The sequence below is a fragment of the Grammomys surdaster genome, unplaced genomic scaffold (assembly GCF_004785775.1).
Source record: "Grammomys surdaster isolate TR1022 unplaced genomic scaffold, NIH_TR_1.0 127, whole genome shotgun sequence".
NCBI classification, from domain to species: domain Eukaryota; kingdom Metazoa; phylum Chordata; class Mammalia; order Rodentia; family Muridae; genus Grammomys; species Grammomys surdaster.
In genome coordinates, this window is record NW_021604585.1 from 10185989 (window position 1) to 10204176 (window position 18188).

General features: G+C 44.8%; 1 protein-coding gene across 2 annotated transcripts in view; it reads left to right on the forward strand.

Annotated features, from left to right (window-relative positions):
• The window catches only part of Susd6 (sushi domain containing 6), a 93256-nt gene extending 76458 nt beyond the window's left edge, over nt 1–16798 (forward strand). For both annotated transcript variants that reach the window (XM_028789496.1, XM_028789505.1), the window contains exons 3-6: nt 4423–4620; nt 6567–6705; nt 10227–10654; nt 12945–16798. In XM_028789496.1, the coding sequence (XP_028645329.1) occupies nt 4423–4620; nt 6567–6705; nt 10227–10654; nt 12945–12970 (791 nt within the window). In that variant the 3' untranslated portion in view covers nt 12971–16798. The remainder of the gene's footprint in view (nt 1–4422; nt 4621–6566; nt 6706–10226; nt 10655–12944) is intronic.
• Nucleotides 16799–18188: the final 1390 nt, after the last annotated feature.

The window sequence follows — 18188 nt, forward strand, 5'->3', positions numbered from 1 at the left end:
TGTTGTGTGTGTGTGTGTGTGTGTGTGTGTGTGTGTGTGTGTGTGTGTGTGTCTCTTTCCCTCCCTCCCTCCCTCCCTTCCCCCCCCTTCCTTTGTATTTGTAATGCTCTAATTCCAACTTGTTTGGGATGCTTTTCACCATCCTTTGAACAAAGTCAGCTTTGGGGAAAATCACTGAACTCAAGTGACTGAGCCTTGTCTTTGTGTGAATAGCTCATGTAGAAGGAACTCAGGAAAGCGGTGCATCTAGGAAGCTGTGTTCACTACCTACACACACGAAACAGAAACAACATGGAAACAAGTTTACTTTCTGTAATCCCCTTGGCTTTTCTTTGTCTCTGTTAACAAACTGGAACTAGAAATTGAACCTTTATCAAGAAAGAGTTTTACACCGGGCAGTGGTGGCGCACGCCTTTAATCCCAGCACTTGTGTATTTCATCATTCTCCCTGCCTTCCTCCATTGCCTAGCACAGGCTTTGGTACTTAGTAAAACCTTTTCAAGGGAGTAGATGGATAAATGCAGTCCTTCCATAAACTCCGAAGCTTAAACAGAAAGTAGATGTTGCCAATATTTTAACCTACTTGGGATTCTTTATTTGTAACTCTAGAGAAACTGGATTTCTCTTCAAGGACAAATGCTGTCTTATTTACTCTTAAAAATCTTGCACCACCTTGGAGTATAGTAAATATTCAACAGATGATTTCTAAGTCAATGAAAGAATTTCCAGTAACAATAAGATGAAGACTCTTGGGCCAGGTGGTGGTGGAGCACACCTTTAATCCCAGCACTTGGGAGGCAGAAGCAGGCAGATTTCTGAGTTCGAGGCCAGCCTGGTCTACAGAGTGAGTTCCAGGACAGCCAGGGCTACACAGAGAAACCCTGTCTCGAAAAACAAAAAACAAAAACCAAACAAACAAACAAACAAAAAGAGTTTTACAAGTGAATAAACACCCTTCTTCTAAATAACCTTAAGGATCTTCTGCTAAATGTTGGGTTTTGTTTTGTTTTGCTTTGTTTTGCTTTGCTTTGTTTGTTTTTCGAGACAGGGTTCTCCGTATAGCCCTGGCTGTCCTGGAACTCACTCTGTAGACCAGGCTGGCCTCAAACTCAGAAATCCGCCTGCCTCTGCCTCCCAAGTGCTGGGATCAAAGGCGTGTGCCACCACTGCCCGGCGGGGGTTTTTTTCTGTACGCCTGCTTACTTTCCTTCTTGGAGGGTGGGGGGAGTTGTGTGTTGGGGAGGGGCAATGCCTCACTGTATAGCCTTGACTGTCCTTGAACTCAGAATCCTCCTGATGCTGGAATTATAGGAGTGTGGTACCACACCTGGTTATGTCTCTTGCTCCATCATGTAGATCTTTCTGGTTTTGGATCCACAAGCCTGTCACCCAACACTTCCAAGAACTCCTTTCACTAAGACTGCTGACTATTAACAATAGCCTTATTAGCCCTATGTTATTTAGCTTTCTGTTATTGTGAGGAAAAAAAATAACCAAGAAAAGCAACTTAAAAAAAGGAAAGGGCTCTTCCTTTTGGCTCACCTTTTCAGTACAGTCACTTGAGCCTGTAGCAGGACAGAGCATCATAGTGGAACACATGATAACACAGAGCTGGTTTTACCTTCAGTTAGCCAGAAAAAGGACAGATGGGAGTAGAGTGAGGGAAGGGGAGAGAAGAGGACATACTGCTAACAGGCCAAGGAATTTGGACCATAGGCTCTATACAGTGTCATGCTCTGCCTTGGTGTGATCTTTATAGCTCTCCTAAAGACACATGTGGAAAGGACCTGCTCTAATTGTTTGCTGGAATTATAGCCAGGAAGGACATTTACAGTACTATTTCAGCCCTGCTCCAGTGACCACATCTCTAGACCTGATGCTTGGGCCTGGGACCCTCTTTCTCTCCCCTCCCCTCCTCTCAGTCCTCAGGAGAGCTTCTCTCTGGCCATCTTGTCAACACCTTCATTAAATACATTTTTTAAAGATTAGTTTTTACTTATGTATTTATGTGTATGAGTGTTTTGGCTCCATGTATGTCTGTTTGTTGACCCCACAGTTCCTGTCTTTGACAGTGTAGTCTTTTCTTTGTAGCTGTTAGCCAGAAACCTCTTTTGTTGAGTCTTTTGAAGGTTTACTAGATATTTAAATATATGCCTGCCTACTCACCCCCAATCCCTTAAAGACTGGAGCCTGCATACCCCTATATTCTATAACTTCTTCCTTGTTTTGAAAGGGTTGAGTATCTTCGGAGGGAGCTGAGTGGCCAGAGCAGAATAAGACATCTGGCTTTTCATTGCACACATATATTTTTAGCTTTATACCATATAGATACTGATATCCTAAGTATTTATGGGATTTACAGAAGAAGAAAATGTATAGCAGAATAGGCTTGGCTCTAGAATCCTAGCCCTTTCTCTGAGAGTCTTTTCCATACACACTGGCCTGTTTCTGTGTGGGTCCTGCCTGTTCTCAGGAATGGGCCTGAGTGTTCAGTATTAATTATGCCCAGGAAATGAACCAGTTAGACAAAGTTTGCAGAGAGCCAAGAGTCAGTCAGAAGGTCTGAGGGGTTTACTACTCTGATGGATAGAAGATAGAAAATGAAATAGTAAAGCAACTGTTTGCTTGCCAGCTGTCTGAACTACTTGGCCATCACTTAGGGAACTACAGAAATGTTTTCATTCACTTCTCTTCTGTTCAGGACTTTGAGCCAGGTGGGTGGTAGGGATATCAGAGGTGTGTCCTTTAAGGGGATAGGTACTCATATTTGGATTCATCTTCCAGTTTCATGGTTTCTGACAGACTTTTATATCCTTTGGCAACTTTTTAAAGTTGAGCTGGAATGGTAGCTCAGTGGTAAATTGTATACTATGTGTGAGGCCCTGGGATGAATTCACAGGACTCCAAAAGGATCAAATAATGGGAAAGTGAACGGGATTGTCTCCTCCATGATGGAGTGCTTGTCTAGCCAGCATGGACAAGTCCCTGGTTCAACCCCAAGCACCTGCCCAAGAAAAATTATAAACATACTTAAATGACGAAACAAAAGAAAATGGCATATTTTCTACCTACCTCTAGGGATGTGCAGCCTGAGGGCAGGATTGTTTTGCAGCTGATACTTTCCCCTAGCCAGGCTTGATGTCAACCTGCATAATAGCATCTTGGTCAGAGAGTGGGAGGCCACAAGAGCACAGCTGCAGAATGTGATCCATGGAGTATTCACATGGGAGGGAGCCAGGGCCTTATCCTGATAGTTAGACACGCCTGTGTAATTCCCAGTCACTCTGAGCCTGTTAGAGGAAGTGAGAAGAGGAAATGACCATTCAGATTCCCACACGGATGTCTCTGTGATACTAAGGATAGGCTGGCAAGGAGTCAGCAAAACTGAATTTCCTTTGGAAAAACCTTTGTTGTATCTTGTGTTTATAAAAGATTTGGACGTTGGAATAATGAGTGCCTGATCGTGCTGCCTTCACCAGGCTAGACTTTCAGTGACTCCTTAGTGCCCCCATGGACTAGACAAGGGTAGCTAGACATACCACCTTGTATTGCCTGGCTTGAGATTCAGGTCTATAATCTGTCCGAGATAGTAATAGTTTTCCAGCTCCTATGACAGCCTTTCTAAGCCACCATCCTACCACACCTGTTTGCCATCTCTTTAGCTAACCAGTTTGAGGGTGAAAGGAAGTGATCTTGGTATACATAAACTTACAAACCTATCAGCCCATGGGATAGGAATTAGGACTCATGGGAAGAAGAGCTGAGGTTAGAATCAGAGGTCCCAGACTAACTGTCCCCCTGCCCTAATCTTGCCTAAAAGTTGCTTCTCTTTAGTGGGACTTAATATCCTCATCATTAGAGGGAAGAAATGATAACCATCTCACAGAATCCTAATAGATGACGAAGACTTTAACACTAGATTGTTATACCTAGAGAAGAAGTATGGGATTTACTGTAGACAAAGGCAAGTGAAGCCTGGCAGACAAGAGAAGATGCACAGGCCTTTGGAAGCCTCCCAGGAAAGCTCTCTGAAATCTTCTCAGAAGCCAAACTCATCCAGGAAGTCTTTCCTGGAATTGATGTTGTAAACAGCCTAAAACTTGCCCTAGTGAGTTGCCTGTACTTTAGCCCCTCAGTCTGACTTACTGTTAGTGGATGCTGTTAGAATCAGGTGCAAATTACAACAGGTACAGAACTTTTCTGGAGTCTGCTGGCCATTGGTTGGGAGAGAAATACTGTGGGCATCCAGACTGACCAATTGCTGGTACATTTCCCTCACTATCAGCGACAAATTGAGTTCCATACTAGTTCAAGCTTTCCCAAGGATGGGTCTATGTCCCCTTGTGATTTGGGGTAATGCTAATAAGAAAAGATACCCATTTGAAAGCCTCATTGTAGAACCATCTCCCTCTGTCTTTGCAGTGTGCCCTCTGCCCCCAGAGCCAGAGAATGGTGGCTACATTTGCCACCCCCGGCCCTGCAAAGACTCCTTGACAGCAGGCAGTGTCATCGAGTACCTGTGTGCAGAAGGTTACGTGTTGAAGGGTGACTACAAATACCTGACCTGCAAAAATGGCGAGTGGAAGCCAGCCATGGAGGTTAGCTGTCATCTCAATGAAGGTCAGTCTGCAAGTGAAAAGGGGTGTTGCCTGGGTCCTGCTTTTTCCCTAGCTCCTGGGGAGTGGCACATACTTTCCCATAGGCTGTGTTAAGCCCTTTGGCCTCTCAGCCTTTGTGGTAATTCCTTGTGGAAGTCCTTGGGTTTGTTGGTACATGCCATGTTGCATTCCTCTGAACCATTGAGGGGCTCTGTGTCTTTTTATTGAGTCATCAGCTTGACTACATAAAATCCCCTTGATGTCAGGATTTCTGTTTGCCTAATCAGGTGCTGATACCCTTAGGCTGTATTTTAGCACAGTGAGCAGTGTGTACAACACTAACACATTTTCTAGTGTCTCTTCCATTTCATTTTTTCCCTTGAATAAAAAGTGACAGTTTGGTTATGAAGCAGCTAAAGCCCTGCTGTACAGAAGCCTTCTTTTTCCTTCCTGCTTCCTCTTGCATGACAGGAAAATGCAGGTTTCTAAAGGGAAATATGTGTCGAATGGCCATCTCTGCGCTTCATTCACAGTTGGGCTTTAAGACTAGGACATGCTTAGCCAGTAACACCTCAGAGGAGGATAGGAACTGTAGGCTTAGATTTTTTAAAAATCTATTTTTTTTCTTTTTTTTTTAAGATTTATTTATTTATTTACTTATTTTATTTATATGAGTACACTTTCACTCTTCAGACACATCAGAAGAGGGCATCAGATCCCATTACAGATGGTTGTGAGCCACCATGTGGTTGCTGGGAATTGAACTCAAGACCTCTGAAAGAGCAGCCAGTGCTCTTAACCGCTGAGCCATCACTCCAGCCCCTTAAATCTATTTTTAATAAGGGTTTTTAAATGTTTTAATGTTCCTTCTAGCCCATCACCCACCAGACGTAGTGGAAAGGAAAGGTTAATAGAACAAAGGAAGATGTGGACCTTCTTAGAAATATTTCTTTGGCGCAAATATACTCTGCGTTGTCAGGACATCAACAGTTCAGTTGAATACACATGAATTAGTAGCAACTTGATCCATTCGCAAACACCATTTACGAGTCAGCAAGGGCAGGACTCATAAATATCATTTATCAAGTAGCCACAGCAGGTCAATCTAGAAGAATTACAAGTCTCTGTCAATTGGCCCAAGTCCGCTGAAGCGGCAGGAAGCCTCTGGAATACCACCAGAAGTTTTTTGGTATGTTTCTCTCTATGAAGTCATGACAAATAATAACCAATAAAGAATGGTAAGACGCACCAATACCACCCAGAGTTGTCAGTGAAAACCAGTGTCAGCAAAGCCCAATTATGACCAGCAAAGAATGGTAAGGCGTACCAATACCATGCAGCATCGTCCACTGTCTACTGGGCTATATTTATATCCTTTCCAAACATCATATGTTCTTTCAAGCATCTGCTCTAGCAAGCATCATAATGCCCTTTTTCTAGGCTGCCTCCACCACGTATCTGCTTCAACAAAAACATCCTTTCATAAGACAGTTTCCAGAACAATATCACATGATACAATCGAGTCTCTAAAGAAACCAGAAATTTCTACTTCCAGGAGCCAATATGGGGTTTACAGTGATGGTTGAAGGGCTCAGGACAGGAGCTTATTAGTGCCCACTTGTTAATTACCCCTCTACAGGAGGAGAAAACATGGTGGGACTCAAGATGGTAGAAAGATATGGCCCTTTTAATGGTTGAAATTCACCAGCAGCTAATGAGTTTAGTTACCAGATGGACTTCAAAGGCTAGAATGAGGAGGGATCTTTTATTCGGGGATCAGGAAAAGGAAATGTTTCCGGAAACACCATACATGCATAAGGCCACTTTATAAGATTTTCCTGAAAAGGCCCAGCTGTCAGGTAAATGCTTCTGTATTGTACCATGCAGGGAATATTTGACTCTATCATTTGTAGAGTTCATGTTTTGTGTTTCTGGGTACCAAATGTTTATGATAACTTGTTTTCTTAGACAAAGAACCCCATAGATCACTCGGGGTCCCTGCGTTGTCCATAGTGGCTTCCACTGCCAGCTCTGTGGCACTCATTCTTCTCCTCGTGGTGCTGTTTGTACTGCTGCAGCCGAAGCTGAAGTCTTTCCATCATAGCAGGTGAGCACAGTGTTAGTCAAGCATCCCCATGATGTCAACCTGGGACCAGTTATAAGAAGCTACTAGCTGATAGCTTCTGTTAGTCTGTGTCTTTGGGAAGTGGGAAGGAGGTTCCTGCTGTGTGTTAAACTCATGCATGTGCCTGGCATTGTCCTTTCTGTTGCACATGCTTTACTTTGATTCTATTGGAAGCATTACAGACAAAGAAACTGAGACATTCAAATAATATCTCAGAATGATTCCAGAACTGAGATTTGAACCTACACATCTGATCAACCTCAAAGCCATGGCATGTCCATCTCATCACTGTCTCTGGTGTGGTTCCAGCAGCATTGGCATCATTCCTGAGAGCTAAGACGCAGTGATAGAAAGTACAACCGTCTGTGTGGTGCTGATACATGCTTGTGTTTGCAAGCTACCTCTTCTTGCTCCTTTTTCTAAACCTTCGTGTACCTCAGCTTTCCTCATATTCTCATTTATTTGGTTTGGAGTGGGATCCTGGTCTTATCATTTTCTAGAAAGCTTCTCAGTTAGTTATGATGTGTAGTGAGAATCCAGGATCATGGTACCATTGTGAAATTAGAAGAAATGGGTTTGGTTTTCTTGCCTGCAGATTCTTCTTTTTCTCTCATAGTACATTGTCTATTTATCTTCCTAGACTCAGGAGATGGGGTGGCAGATGGTGGGGCCCTGGTGGGAGTGACCCTGAGTATATCTCTGATAAGAGACTTTTTTCCTGGCCTGCCTTGGCTTCTATAGTTGCTCAACCATTGTGGGTACTTCATGACTTTGAAGAATATAGATCTTTTATATTCATTCATAGCCTGACATCAGTCATTGTCTTAGGTCTCAGGAACAGCTGTCCAGACTAAACCACATTCTGTAAAGTGCTTCAGATTTGAAACTTATAGATATGGACTACCCTGAAGTGAATTTCTATACAGGAATGTGACTTTTCCTTCCTCCTTTTTTGTTTAGAAGGAATAAGGAGTAACAATTATTTTTTTTAAGATGTATTTATTAATGGTATATGAGTGCTCTATCTGCATGTACACCTATACACCAGAAGAGGGCGTCAGATCTCAGTATAGATGGTTGCTAGGAATTGAACTCAGGGTCTCTGGAAGAACAAATGGTATTCTTAACTACTAAGCCATCTCTCCAGCCCAGTAGCAATTATTTTTAAAGAAGTGTTTTGAAGGGAACTATTTATTTTCCAAAAAAAAATATATATGAGCTATTTCCATGTCAAGTCACACTATTCTAATCTGTTTTCATCTAGACTATTTGTATAAGCACATGCCATACCATGGTATACATGGTATACATCAGAGGACAACGTAGGATGGATAGATGGATGTAATAATTTTTTTTCTAAGTTTCTCTTCCATCCAAAAATCTCTGGGTATTTTAGGGGTGCTAATTGTCTTTATTGTGTATGTTATTTGAGTCAGGCAATATAGATTGTGTCTGCCGAGTACAGGTAAAGAAATAAAGTTAACCACTGAGCAATGGCAGTATAGGCTGAGATATGACTACTGTGCCTCTCAGTTGTAGAAGATAGATGAAAAAACACATCCTCGTCTATGTAGAGTTCTTTATGAAATTTAACCTAAATTTAGTGATAAGGAAATATAATTGCACATATCTAGGTAGCGGGACATCCTTCTAGAAAGCTGGCATGGACACTTCAAAACTGTCAAGGTCAAAGCTGAAGAGATGACTCAGCAGTTGAGAGCACTGGCTACTCTTCAGAGGTGCTGGGTTCAGTTCCTAGCATCCACATGGTGGCTTATAGTCATCTCTAACTCCAGTTCTAAGAGACCTGACACCTTATTCTAGCCTCTGGGGATGTTGCACCCATGTGGCATACAGAATAACCACACACATAAAGTAATTTTAATTATTTTAAAATATCAGTCTATAAAATAAAACTGTAGTGGATATTCTAGATTACTGGAAATGAAAGGGACAGGACAACTAAACATAGAGTGTATGTGTCATAGTTTGGGTTACTTGCTGTGATGAAACACGATAATCAAAAGCAAGTAGGAGAAGGCAGGGTTCACACTTCTACATCTGTCTTAGGGTTCCATTACTGTGAAGAGACACCAAGACCAAGGCAACTCTTATAAAGGACATTTAATTGGGGCTAGTTTACAATTTCAGAGGTTTATTCCATTGTCATCAAGGCAGGAAGCATGGCATGCATGCAGACAAACATGGTGCTAGAAAAGGAGCTGAGAGCTCTATATCTTGATTTGTCGGCAACCAGGAGAGACTGACTTCCAAGCAGCTAGGAAGAGGGTCTCAAAGACCACCACCACAGTGACAAACTTCCTTCAACAAGGCCATACTTGCTAATGTACCACTCTCTGAGTCAAGCATATTCAAACCACCACAACATCCATAGTTCATCACTGAAGGAGGTTGGGACAGACATTCAAACAGGGCAGGAACCTGGAGACAGGAACTGATGCAGAGGCCATGGAAGGTTGCTGCTTAATAGCTTGCTTAACCTACTTTTTTATGGAACCCAGGACCACCAGCCTAGGGATGACCCCACCCACAATGGGCTGAACCTTCCCTCATCATATACTAAGAAAATGCTCTACCTACCGACTTCCTAATGCCCCAGTCTATGAGGGCATTTTCTCAAGTGGGAATCCCTTTTCTCCTATGCCTCTAGTCTATGTCAAGTTGCCATCAAGTTATCCAATATGGTATGTTTGATTCTGGATAAAAACCATAGAGCCACATGGGTAAGTTTGCAGACAGTTTGGGAAGTTTATATTATAACGCACCATTGTTAAGTTTCTGGAATACAACGTTATAGCTTTATGGGAAAAGAAGTCCTGATTATAGGATGGGTGTGGGTATCTAGGCTACAGTTCCTGACCTCAGCAGGAGTATACACCAGTGTTACCACTGGATGGTTCAGGGGACTTTATGTAGACTTTGCCACATGTTTGTTCCTGCATTTGTGTTAAAATTATTTTTTTTTAAAAAGGACAGAGTCTTCTTATGTAGACCAGATTGTCCCAAAACTCCTGCATCTGCTTCCCAAGTGCTGGGATTAAAAGCCTGTGTCCCAAGGCCCAGCAGGCTGTGTTTCTATTTTACTTATGTGTATGGGTGTTTTCCCTGCATGTATGTCTGTGCATGATATTTGTGCCTGTATCTACTGAGGCTAGAAGAGCATATGGGATTCCTTAGAACTGGAGTTACAGGTGGTTGAGCATTGCTGTGTGGGTGCTGGGAGTCAGACCCCGAGTCCTTTAGAAGAGCAGCCAGCATTCTTAACCACTGCACTTAACTCCTCTGAGCCAAGCCTGTATTCTTGGTGAATCCCTAGGTGGAAGGGCTCAGGTGAGGATCCAGTGTGCTTAAGTGTTTAAAGTAGCTTGTACTTGCTGGCATATAGTAAGTACTGGGAAATGATGGGTTTTGTTAATACAACATCATTTATTCAACTCTGTGTTACTCAGGTTCTTCTTTTGTCTTTTTCTTTTCTGATCCAGACGTGAACAGGGGGTTTCTGGGGACCAAGTCTCCATCATGGTGGATGGGGTCCAGGTTGCACTACCTTCATACGAGGAAGCTGTGTATGGAAGTTCTGGTCACTGCATGCCACCAGCTGATCCCAGAGTGCAGATTGTTCTGTCAGAAGGGTCTGCACCTAGTGGGAGGAACATGCCAGGGGAGCAGCAGCTGCAAGGCCAGGCGGCCTGCTCCTCTGCAAATGGAGAGGATGAGGCCCCGGGCCATTCTGGGCTGTGTGAAGCCTGGGGTTCCCAGGGCTCAGAGACTGTGATGGTGCACCAGGCAACCACATCTTCCTGGGTGGCCGGCTCAGGGAGCAGCCGACCAACACACAAAGACACTGCAGATTCAGAGAACAGTGACATACAAAGCCTTTTATCCCTGACATCAGAGGAGTACACAGATGGTAAGTGGTCTTTGCTAAACACGAGTTACTAGCTGTTAGAATCCTTGCTGGGAGTAAGGAAGCCCTGTGGGCCACTCTGGTACCTAGTGTATTTTCAGGGGTGGGGGCTAATAGAATGTTAGCCTACAAAGTAGGACTTGGTCCTCAGAATGCCAGGTAGAGCTTTGGGTTCTCTTCACTGTTACCTGTGAATTCGATGGCTCTCAGACTATTTACAGCCATAGGCTCTGCCAAACCAACTGCATGGGGTTCAGCGTATAGGACGGTTACAAAGTTTTATGTTCATGGCGGAAAATAAGGAGACCTTGGGAGGTACTGCAGAGAAAACGGTAGTCTGCTTATCTTGTAGAGAAGACAGCTGCTTCATTCTACACAGAAGTATAGAAGTGCTGGTTTCCTTGTGTTGTCCATCGCAGTTAAGCTGCACAGTTATGATGGCAGTTAAGTGAGTGGTAGATATTTACAACTGTCCCCATTTTACAGATGGAGAATATGGGACCTAGTTTTACTTGTCATTTATCCACTGGTAATTGACAGCTGAGATTTAAAACTAAATGGCTGTGGCTCTAAACCAGCATTCTTAACCTTACAGTGCCATATCGACTCCCGGAGAACTAGTTCCTTTTGTGTCACACTGACCATACGGTGGTTACCTACTGACAGTCTGCCTTTGCCAAAACATGGAGAGTTTTCTTTTTCTTTTTTTTTCTTTCTTTTTTTTTTTTTTCGGTTTTTCGAGACAGGGTTTCTCTGTGTAGTTCTGGCTGTCCTGGAACTCGCTCTGTAGACCAGGCTGGCCTCGAACTCAGAAATCCACCTGCCTCTGCCTCCCAAGTGCTGGGATTAAAGGCGTGTGCCACCACCACCCGGCGAACATGGAGAGTTTAACTATAATTTGAATCTGTCACTTTAAAGAATATCTGCAGGTGAAATCCCAGTGTAGTTCAGACAAAACCTAGAAGCTCCATGTTGATAATGACACTTTCTGCCTTCATAATGCCTTTCTGAAAGAGCCCCAGGGGAAAATTAGTGAATCCTGGTGTCCTAGGTAGAGTCCATGTCTAACACTTTGAAATGTGTCTGTCAGTAGCTTGCCTTCTTTTCTCTTTGTTGGAGAGAGATGAGAAGGATGCTGTCTGAAACTCACTATGTAGATGAGGGCTGGTTCAAACTCCCAGAGATGGCTCTGCTTCTGCCTCCAATTAAAAGTATGTGCCATTACACCTGGCCTGAGCAAACCTTTTTGAAAGCCACATCTTTTGTGTGTTGCTGGGTGAGGTTTCAGGTCTGACACAAACAGGAAGCACTCTCTCTGGTGCGTGGAATATCAGTTGGAAAGTCAGTGGGGCCTGCACTACAGAAATAATGGAACCAATAGTTGTAAGGCCAGCCAGATATGGTGCCTCAGGCCTGTAGTCATAGCACTTAAAGGGTTAAGATAAGAGGACCACAGTTGAGGGTAGTTTGGACTGCATAGACCCTATCTGTCAAATAAATAAGGCCAGCAAGATGACTCAGCAGAGAAAGGCACTTGCTACCAAGCCTGATGATCTAAATTTGATTCCCAGTCAGTCCCCACATGGTAGAATAAGAGAGCTGACTCCCAAAAGTTGTTCTCTGACCTGCAGGTACAAGTGCACATCTTCACATGTTTTCTGCAGTGTGTGGATGTACACACATGTTAAAAGAAATGAATAAATACATAATGAACTTTTTAAAAGTATAGTAATGGGAAAAAAAATGAAGAACTCATGCCATAATGAGGTATTCAGAAAACAAGACAGCTGTGCTAAGACAAATGTCCTAGGAAGTCAAGAGCTTGAAGCATGGGTCTAGCACTTCTCCCCTCTGGTGACTTATGAGAAGATCAAAAACCCACTGTTTTGGTCCAGACTGATTTGTCCAGGTTCACACAGATGACAGATGGCTTAAAAAAAAAAAAAAAAAAAAAAAGATGGAACTTAAGGAAGACTTTGTAGCTTCTTAGAGCAAGGTTGGAAAAGAATCAAAAGTAGCAAGACCCAGAGAAGGCAATCAGGGTTATATTGGTGGCACCAAAGGGTGTTTGGATGCCAGGCTTAGCATTGATATTTTATATAGGCAGTGGGAGAATGGAGGCAGAAAGGACAGAAATAGAAAGCAGAGAACTTGGACTAGCTTAGACATGTACAGTGGAGCCTTTTATTTCTTCTTTAAATGAGAGCTGTTTGGGGTTCCCTGAGGTGGAGTTGGAAGTAATACTGAGAGACACCTTTAGGTAACTGCTGTACTTCCCTCCCTGTCTCTGCAGATATCCCACTGTTGAAAGAAGCATGAGGGCTGCCACTGGCCTCTCTCCTCTCTGCCCGTCCTCTCTCTTCCTGTGGGTTTAAATACCATGTCTTCTCCAGCTGCCCCACCTGGATGCCTGAGCTGCCACCTGTGTATCTCTTATGTACCTGAGAGCCTGCAGGCCACCTCGCTGGATACTCAAGGAAGATTCTCACCATCTGCTCACTGGACAGCTGGAGGACCTGGCTCTTTGCCTGGCCCAGCCTTCCCATCTGTCAGGGACATGTCTGAATGTGCTGGATTGAACCCTCCCTTTCCCTCAGCCTCTGGGTCCCTTCCAGCCAGCCCTTGGCTCCACAGCCATGAGGGCCTGAGCACTGCTGTGTTTACTTGTGCCTTCCCCCACCCTGTCCAGGTTCCCTGCTGTGCAGGTGGGTTGCTGTCCACAGGCCTTAGTGGCTACTGCCACCTGTACCCAGGGGCTAGGCCTGTGGCTGCAAAAACAGATTGAAGAGTAGTAAGGCACTCAAAGCAGGAGTAGCTCATGTTGGGTCCAGAATGTGGGTCCCTGAGCTTGCCCTGTGTGTTGACACTGATGGCATCTTCCTTAACTAAGTAAGGATAGAAGGTTTGAGAAGTCTTGCCAAAGCCGCCCAGCACTCAGCTGACCAGCTCAGGTGCAGGTTCCTGGCTCTTTTGAGAGTTTCCAAGAAGCACCCAGAAGACCTGTGGGAGGGAAGAAGGGGGTCAGATAATGATTGTCTTCCTAATATGCAAGTTCTCACTTCCTGCTTCCAGCAATGGCTGTCTTGGCCTTGGTTTCTGTTCCTGGATAAGGGGAAGTTGCATGCTGTTTCCTGGACTTAGTCCTAGGTAGCTCTGGCTTCCTTGCAGCCCACAGAATCCCGAGATCTGCTGAGATACCAACAGAAGCTCATCTGGCTTTTGGCAGTCTGGGCAAGTTGCTCATTTTTAGGTTTGTGGTGGTGGAGGGGAGGCTGAGAGGTACAGACCCAAGTCCCCGGTGGCTGCAGGCAGCTCCGGCCAGGTCCTGAGGACCCTCCTCACCACGGTCATGTGCCTTAGTAACTATGCCCAGGAAGTGGCCTGCTGGGCCGCTGTTTGTCCTCTGCTCTCTGCTCCTGCCTTTCCACAGGCCATCATTGACAAGCCACTTTTTATCTTCCCTGCCAGCTGATGGAGATTGATGGGTACCCAGGAACCTGAGATGTAGGTCCTGGGAGTGGGAGAGTGCTGGCCTTGAAGAAATGCTCCAGCCATTTTGCTGGGGCCTCCTATGGCCCTGTACTGAATGCTGACAAGTCTGGGTAACTGAGCCCCACCAGGCTTCTACCATCTTGAGAAGACAGATTAAGGAATGTGTGCTTTTCTTTCTCTCTCTCTCTCTCTCTCTCTCTCTCTCTCTCTCTTTCTCTCTCTCTCCCCCTCCCTCCCTCCCTCCTCTTCTTCTTCCTCCTCAAGACTTGGGGCTGGGAAACTTCAGAGCCAATCCTGGACTACACCTATGATGAGCCTCTCTGGGGTGGTAATAGTAATAAAAACCCAATGTATTTATAGTTCCTGACACAACAGGGTTAGCTCCAGGTATCGGTGGCTTCAAAAAATAGGGGGATAACTCCTAGCTCACTGCCCACTGCCTCCATTCACAATGCACTTTAGTCCTTGTCATGCCTGGCTTCCTGCCACCCTCATCTCCTCTCAGGATAAGGGCAGTGCCTGCTGCCCCTGCTGGCCATTCCCACACTAACCCAGGAGGCCAGTCCATTGTGCCCAGTGTCCAGGCTACCGGTATGGATGACTGAGGGATGGGCTGGAGAAGGTGCTCAGACTAGATGACTAAAACACACCTAGCAGTTGCTGCCGCAGGCCTACCTGGGGGTGGGTTCCAAGGTCCCAAGCCACCTCCCCATGGCTCTTCTGCAGCTTCAGTGGTGTCCAGCCTCCTCAAGGGGAGAACTGGGCAAGGAGCACAAGTTTTCTGAATGGGCCTTCCTCTTTTGCTTACGCTCTTCTAAAATCTGAATTCTGTTCCAGGAGTTTTAAAATGAAAGATACTTCCCTTTTCTGTGTCTTTACCCTGGGCTTTTGCCTCTTACAGATTGCACTTTTGTTTGGGGCTTATTTAGCCTTGTAGTTGACTGGCTTGGGCCTTCGGTAAAAGAACCTCCTGGTCCCTCGTTTTCTCTCAGCATCCACTAGCCTGCTCTGGGGATCACAGGCCCAGGCTCGCCTAACTGAAGGATAAAGGGCCATCCATGCTCCCCATCCTCTTGTCACTGGTTTTTAGAAGCTCTCTTCTTGAGGTTTCTCACCTACTGTTGCTGCCATCTGTGACTTCTTCCTGCATTGTTTCTTTCTTCTAAAGCAATTTCTTAACCATAAGCCATGTGCTGTGGTTTCTGGGACATCTGGACTTTGTCCATTACAGAAGGACTGGGGGACTTAATGGCCTTGAAGTGGAGCCTGGCTAGAAACAGGGTCAGTAGCAGGTGGCAGGCTGTTGGGCAGAAAGAAGCTTAGAGCAAGTGGGAAGAAACTACACAGCCTACTTTACTGGGCTCACCTCCAGGGGCATCCTGAGACTTGTCCAAAAGAGGCAATCAGCACCAAAGGACTTTTACACAGGGTTTTTTGGTTTGGGAGATGTTTTTGCTTTTTCATACTTACACTGACTCAATGCAGGTTTTATATCCTGGTGACTTGCTGTCACAGTCTATCAGTTTTAAAGGGCCAGAATGATGAAATAAACAGAAAATTCCGTCCTTCCATGCCTTAGTTTAACAGGTAGGCTCTATCTGCCCAGTTCTGTGTTTTGTGTGTTTCACTGTGTGCGAGCTGTGAAATGGGCAGAGTCCTGACCACCTTGTGGGTTTGTTTGTTTTTATAAGGCATTTCCGTGTACATTCTACAAGCACTCCATTTGCAAAGAGAACTTAAAAACCGTCTTCCCCATTCATCTTGCCCTCGTCCCTGCACCCCCAGCTTTACAGTTCTGTAAAGAAGCCAGGCTACAAGACAGACAAAGGTATACTTTTCCTGCTTTGAGAGTGGCCAAGTGGGGATAGATGACAGTTGGCCTTTTCCTCCCAGTCCCATCAGAGCTCTTGAGTCACTTGGCTTCCTGCATAACAATATCTCCTCTGTTCCTGAGGAACATTCTAGCATGGAAAATGGAATATGCTGCAGACATGTCTAGATCCTTCCTCCCTTCCCCCTCCCTAAAGAGCAAAGACTCTAGAAGGGACACACAGCATGGCTGACAGTACAGCTAGAGCCTCCTCTGTGGGGCCTGCTGGGTTTTCTGCAGCCTTAGAGAATAGTTTACTTGGCATATGTTTAGGCTGAGTGATGTGGTAGATGGTTCCCTGGAAAGCCAAAGGTGGCAGGCCAGCTTTTCTGAGTTGTGACTTAATACCCACTTGAAAACCTAGTAGAGTTTTGAACAAAGTGCCGCCCCACCAACCCCACCCTGTCCTCTCCCAGTAGTAGAGCTCACCATGGGGCTTGCGGAGTAGAGCGCTTGGATTGCCAAGTAAGGAGAGGAAGTAGTTGAGGGTTGCATGGCTGTATCCACACTGGCCTGGCTTCTTAAGGCTGTGCACCACTATGGGATCCTTTGCAGAATGGTACTCATATAATGGTTTAAAACAACACATGCTTAATTGACTGTGCAGGATGTCAATCAATCTGGGTTTGCTTTATTTTATTTTATATATATATTTTTTGGTATCCTGTACATTGCAGTGGGTATGAAGATAGTATTTTAATATTTGTACAAAGTTTAATTTAATTTTAATTGTTCTATGTATATAACTGCATTTCTAAATAATAATAAAAATTCTTATGAAGGCAGTTGTGAGATATAGTCCTTTCCAAAAATAGTTTTTACCAACCTCTAGATGATTGAAGAGAGTAGGTGTGGAGGTTAAGGCTGTATGCGCTTGCCTGGCGTGTGCGACGCCCTAGGTTCAGAAGGAACACCACAGAAGGAAGGGAGGAGAGGAGGAGAGAGGCGGCTCAATTGATAGAGTATTTGCAAGCATGAGGACCTGTGTTCGAATCCCCAGGCCCCACACACAGAACCGGGCATGGTGGTGTGTTCTTACAGTCCCGCAGTGAGGACAGAATCAGGAGTTTGCTGGCCGGCCGACCTCCTTAATTAGTGAGCTCCTGGTTCATATTTCTCATTCAGGAAAGAGTAAGTTGGGCAGCAGTAGAGGAAGACACTCAATGTCATCGTTTGGCCTCTGCATGTGTACCCAGCTGTCATGTATACCCACACACATACACTGTGCACACACACAGAGTAGATGTAGGCAAAAGCTCATGACCAGATGCTGCACCAGCTCTGAAGAGGCTGCTTGGCAGGTTATGGAAATGGAACAGATTCACAAAGTACTCATTAAGAACATAGAACTGACAGTTTGGTGATTGATTGGATCGGGGACACCTTGCGGGTGCACAGATCACTGATGGCAGTGCTGAGGGGGGTGATCTGGAAGAAGGACCACCAACTATCATCAGTAGAAACCCATTGTGATTGCCAAACACTTGAGCATTTGAGCCTAATATGGTTGGGGCCAGTGTAGAATGGCCATTGGGCCAGGAGAGGAGACAATTAAAAAGTGTATCATGATTGATATAATCTGAAACCTACAAGAAGATGGGGTGGGGCACTCCAAGCCTTCAGATGAAACACAGCTAAGCTGTGTGAAGGACCAGTACCATGAGCCTAAACAGGCTGAGCATGGGTGCAACCTACATGCAGTAGAACAAAGAAGTTGCTAGCTAGGCAGTGAATAACGGAAAAAGAAAGAAGAGAGAATGAAGTTGCTCCTGAACTTGAGGAGACAGTGACTTGGACCACAGGAGGAATACGGAGAATGGGGAGTCTCAGTAGCCCACTAGGGATATTTGTATACCCTATGGGCATGGAGATCACCTTGGCAGGTCTCAAATCTGATCTAAAGTTGAAGGGGTTAGGAGATGGACTCTAACTGCATATATATGTAGGGATATAAGATCCTACTGAACTGGGGGGAATGACAATAGGATCTTTAGGAAGATGGCTGTTGGGCTAGAAATTGGTAAATATAGTCAGTATTTGTTAAGAGCACAGAAGTTAGGTGACTGGATGCAGGGGAAAATACATCTCAAGGGTACATAGATCACTGCTGGAAGTACAGAAGAAAGACAGAACTGCAGGAAGACCAGGAGTGTGTTGTATGCATTTAATGCCACC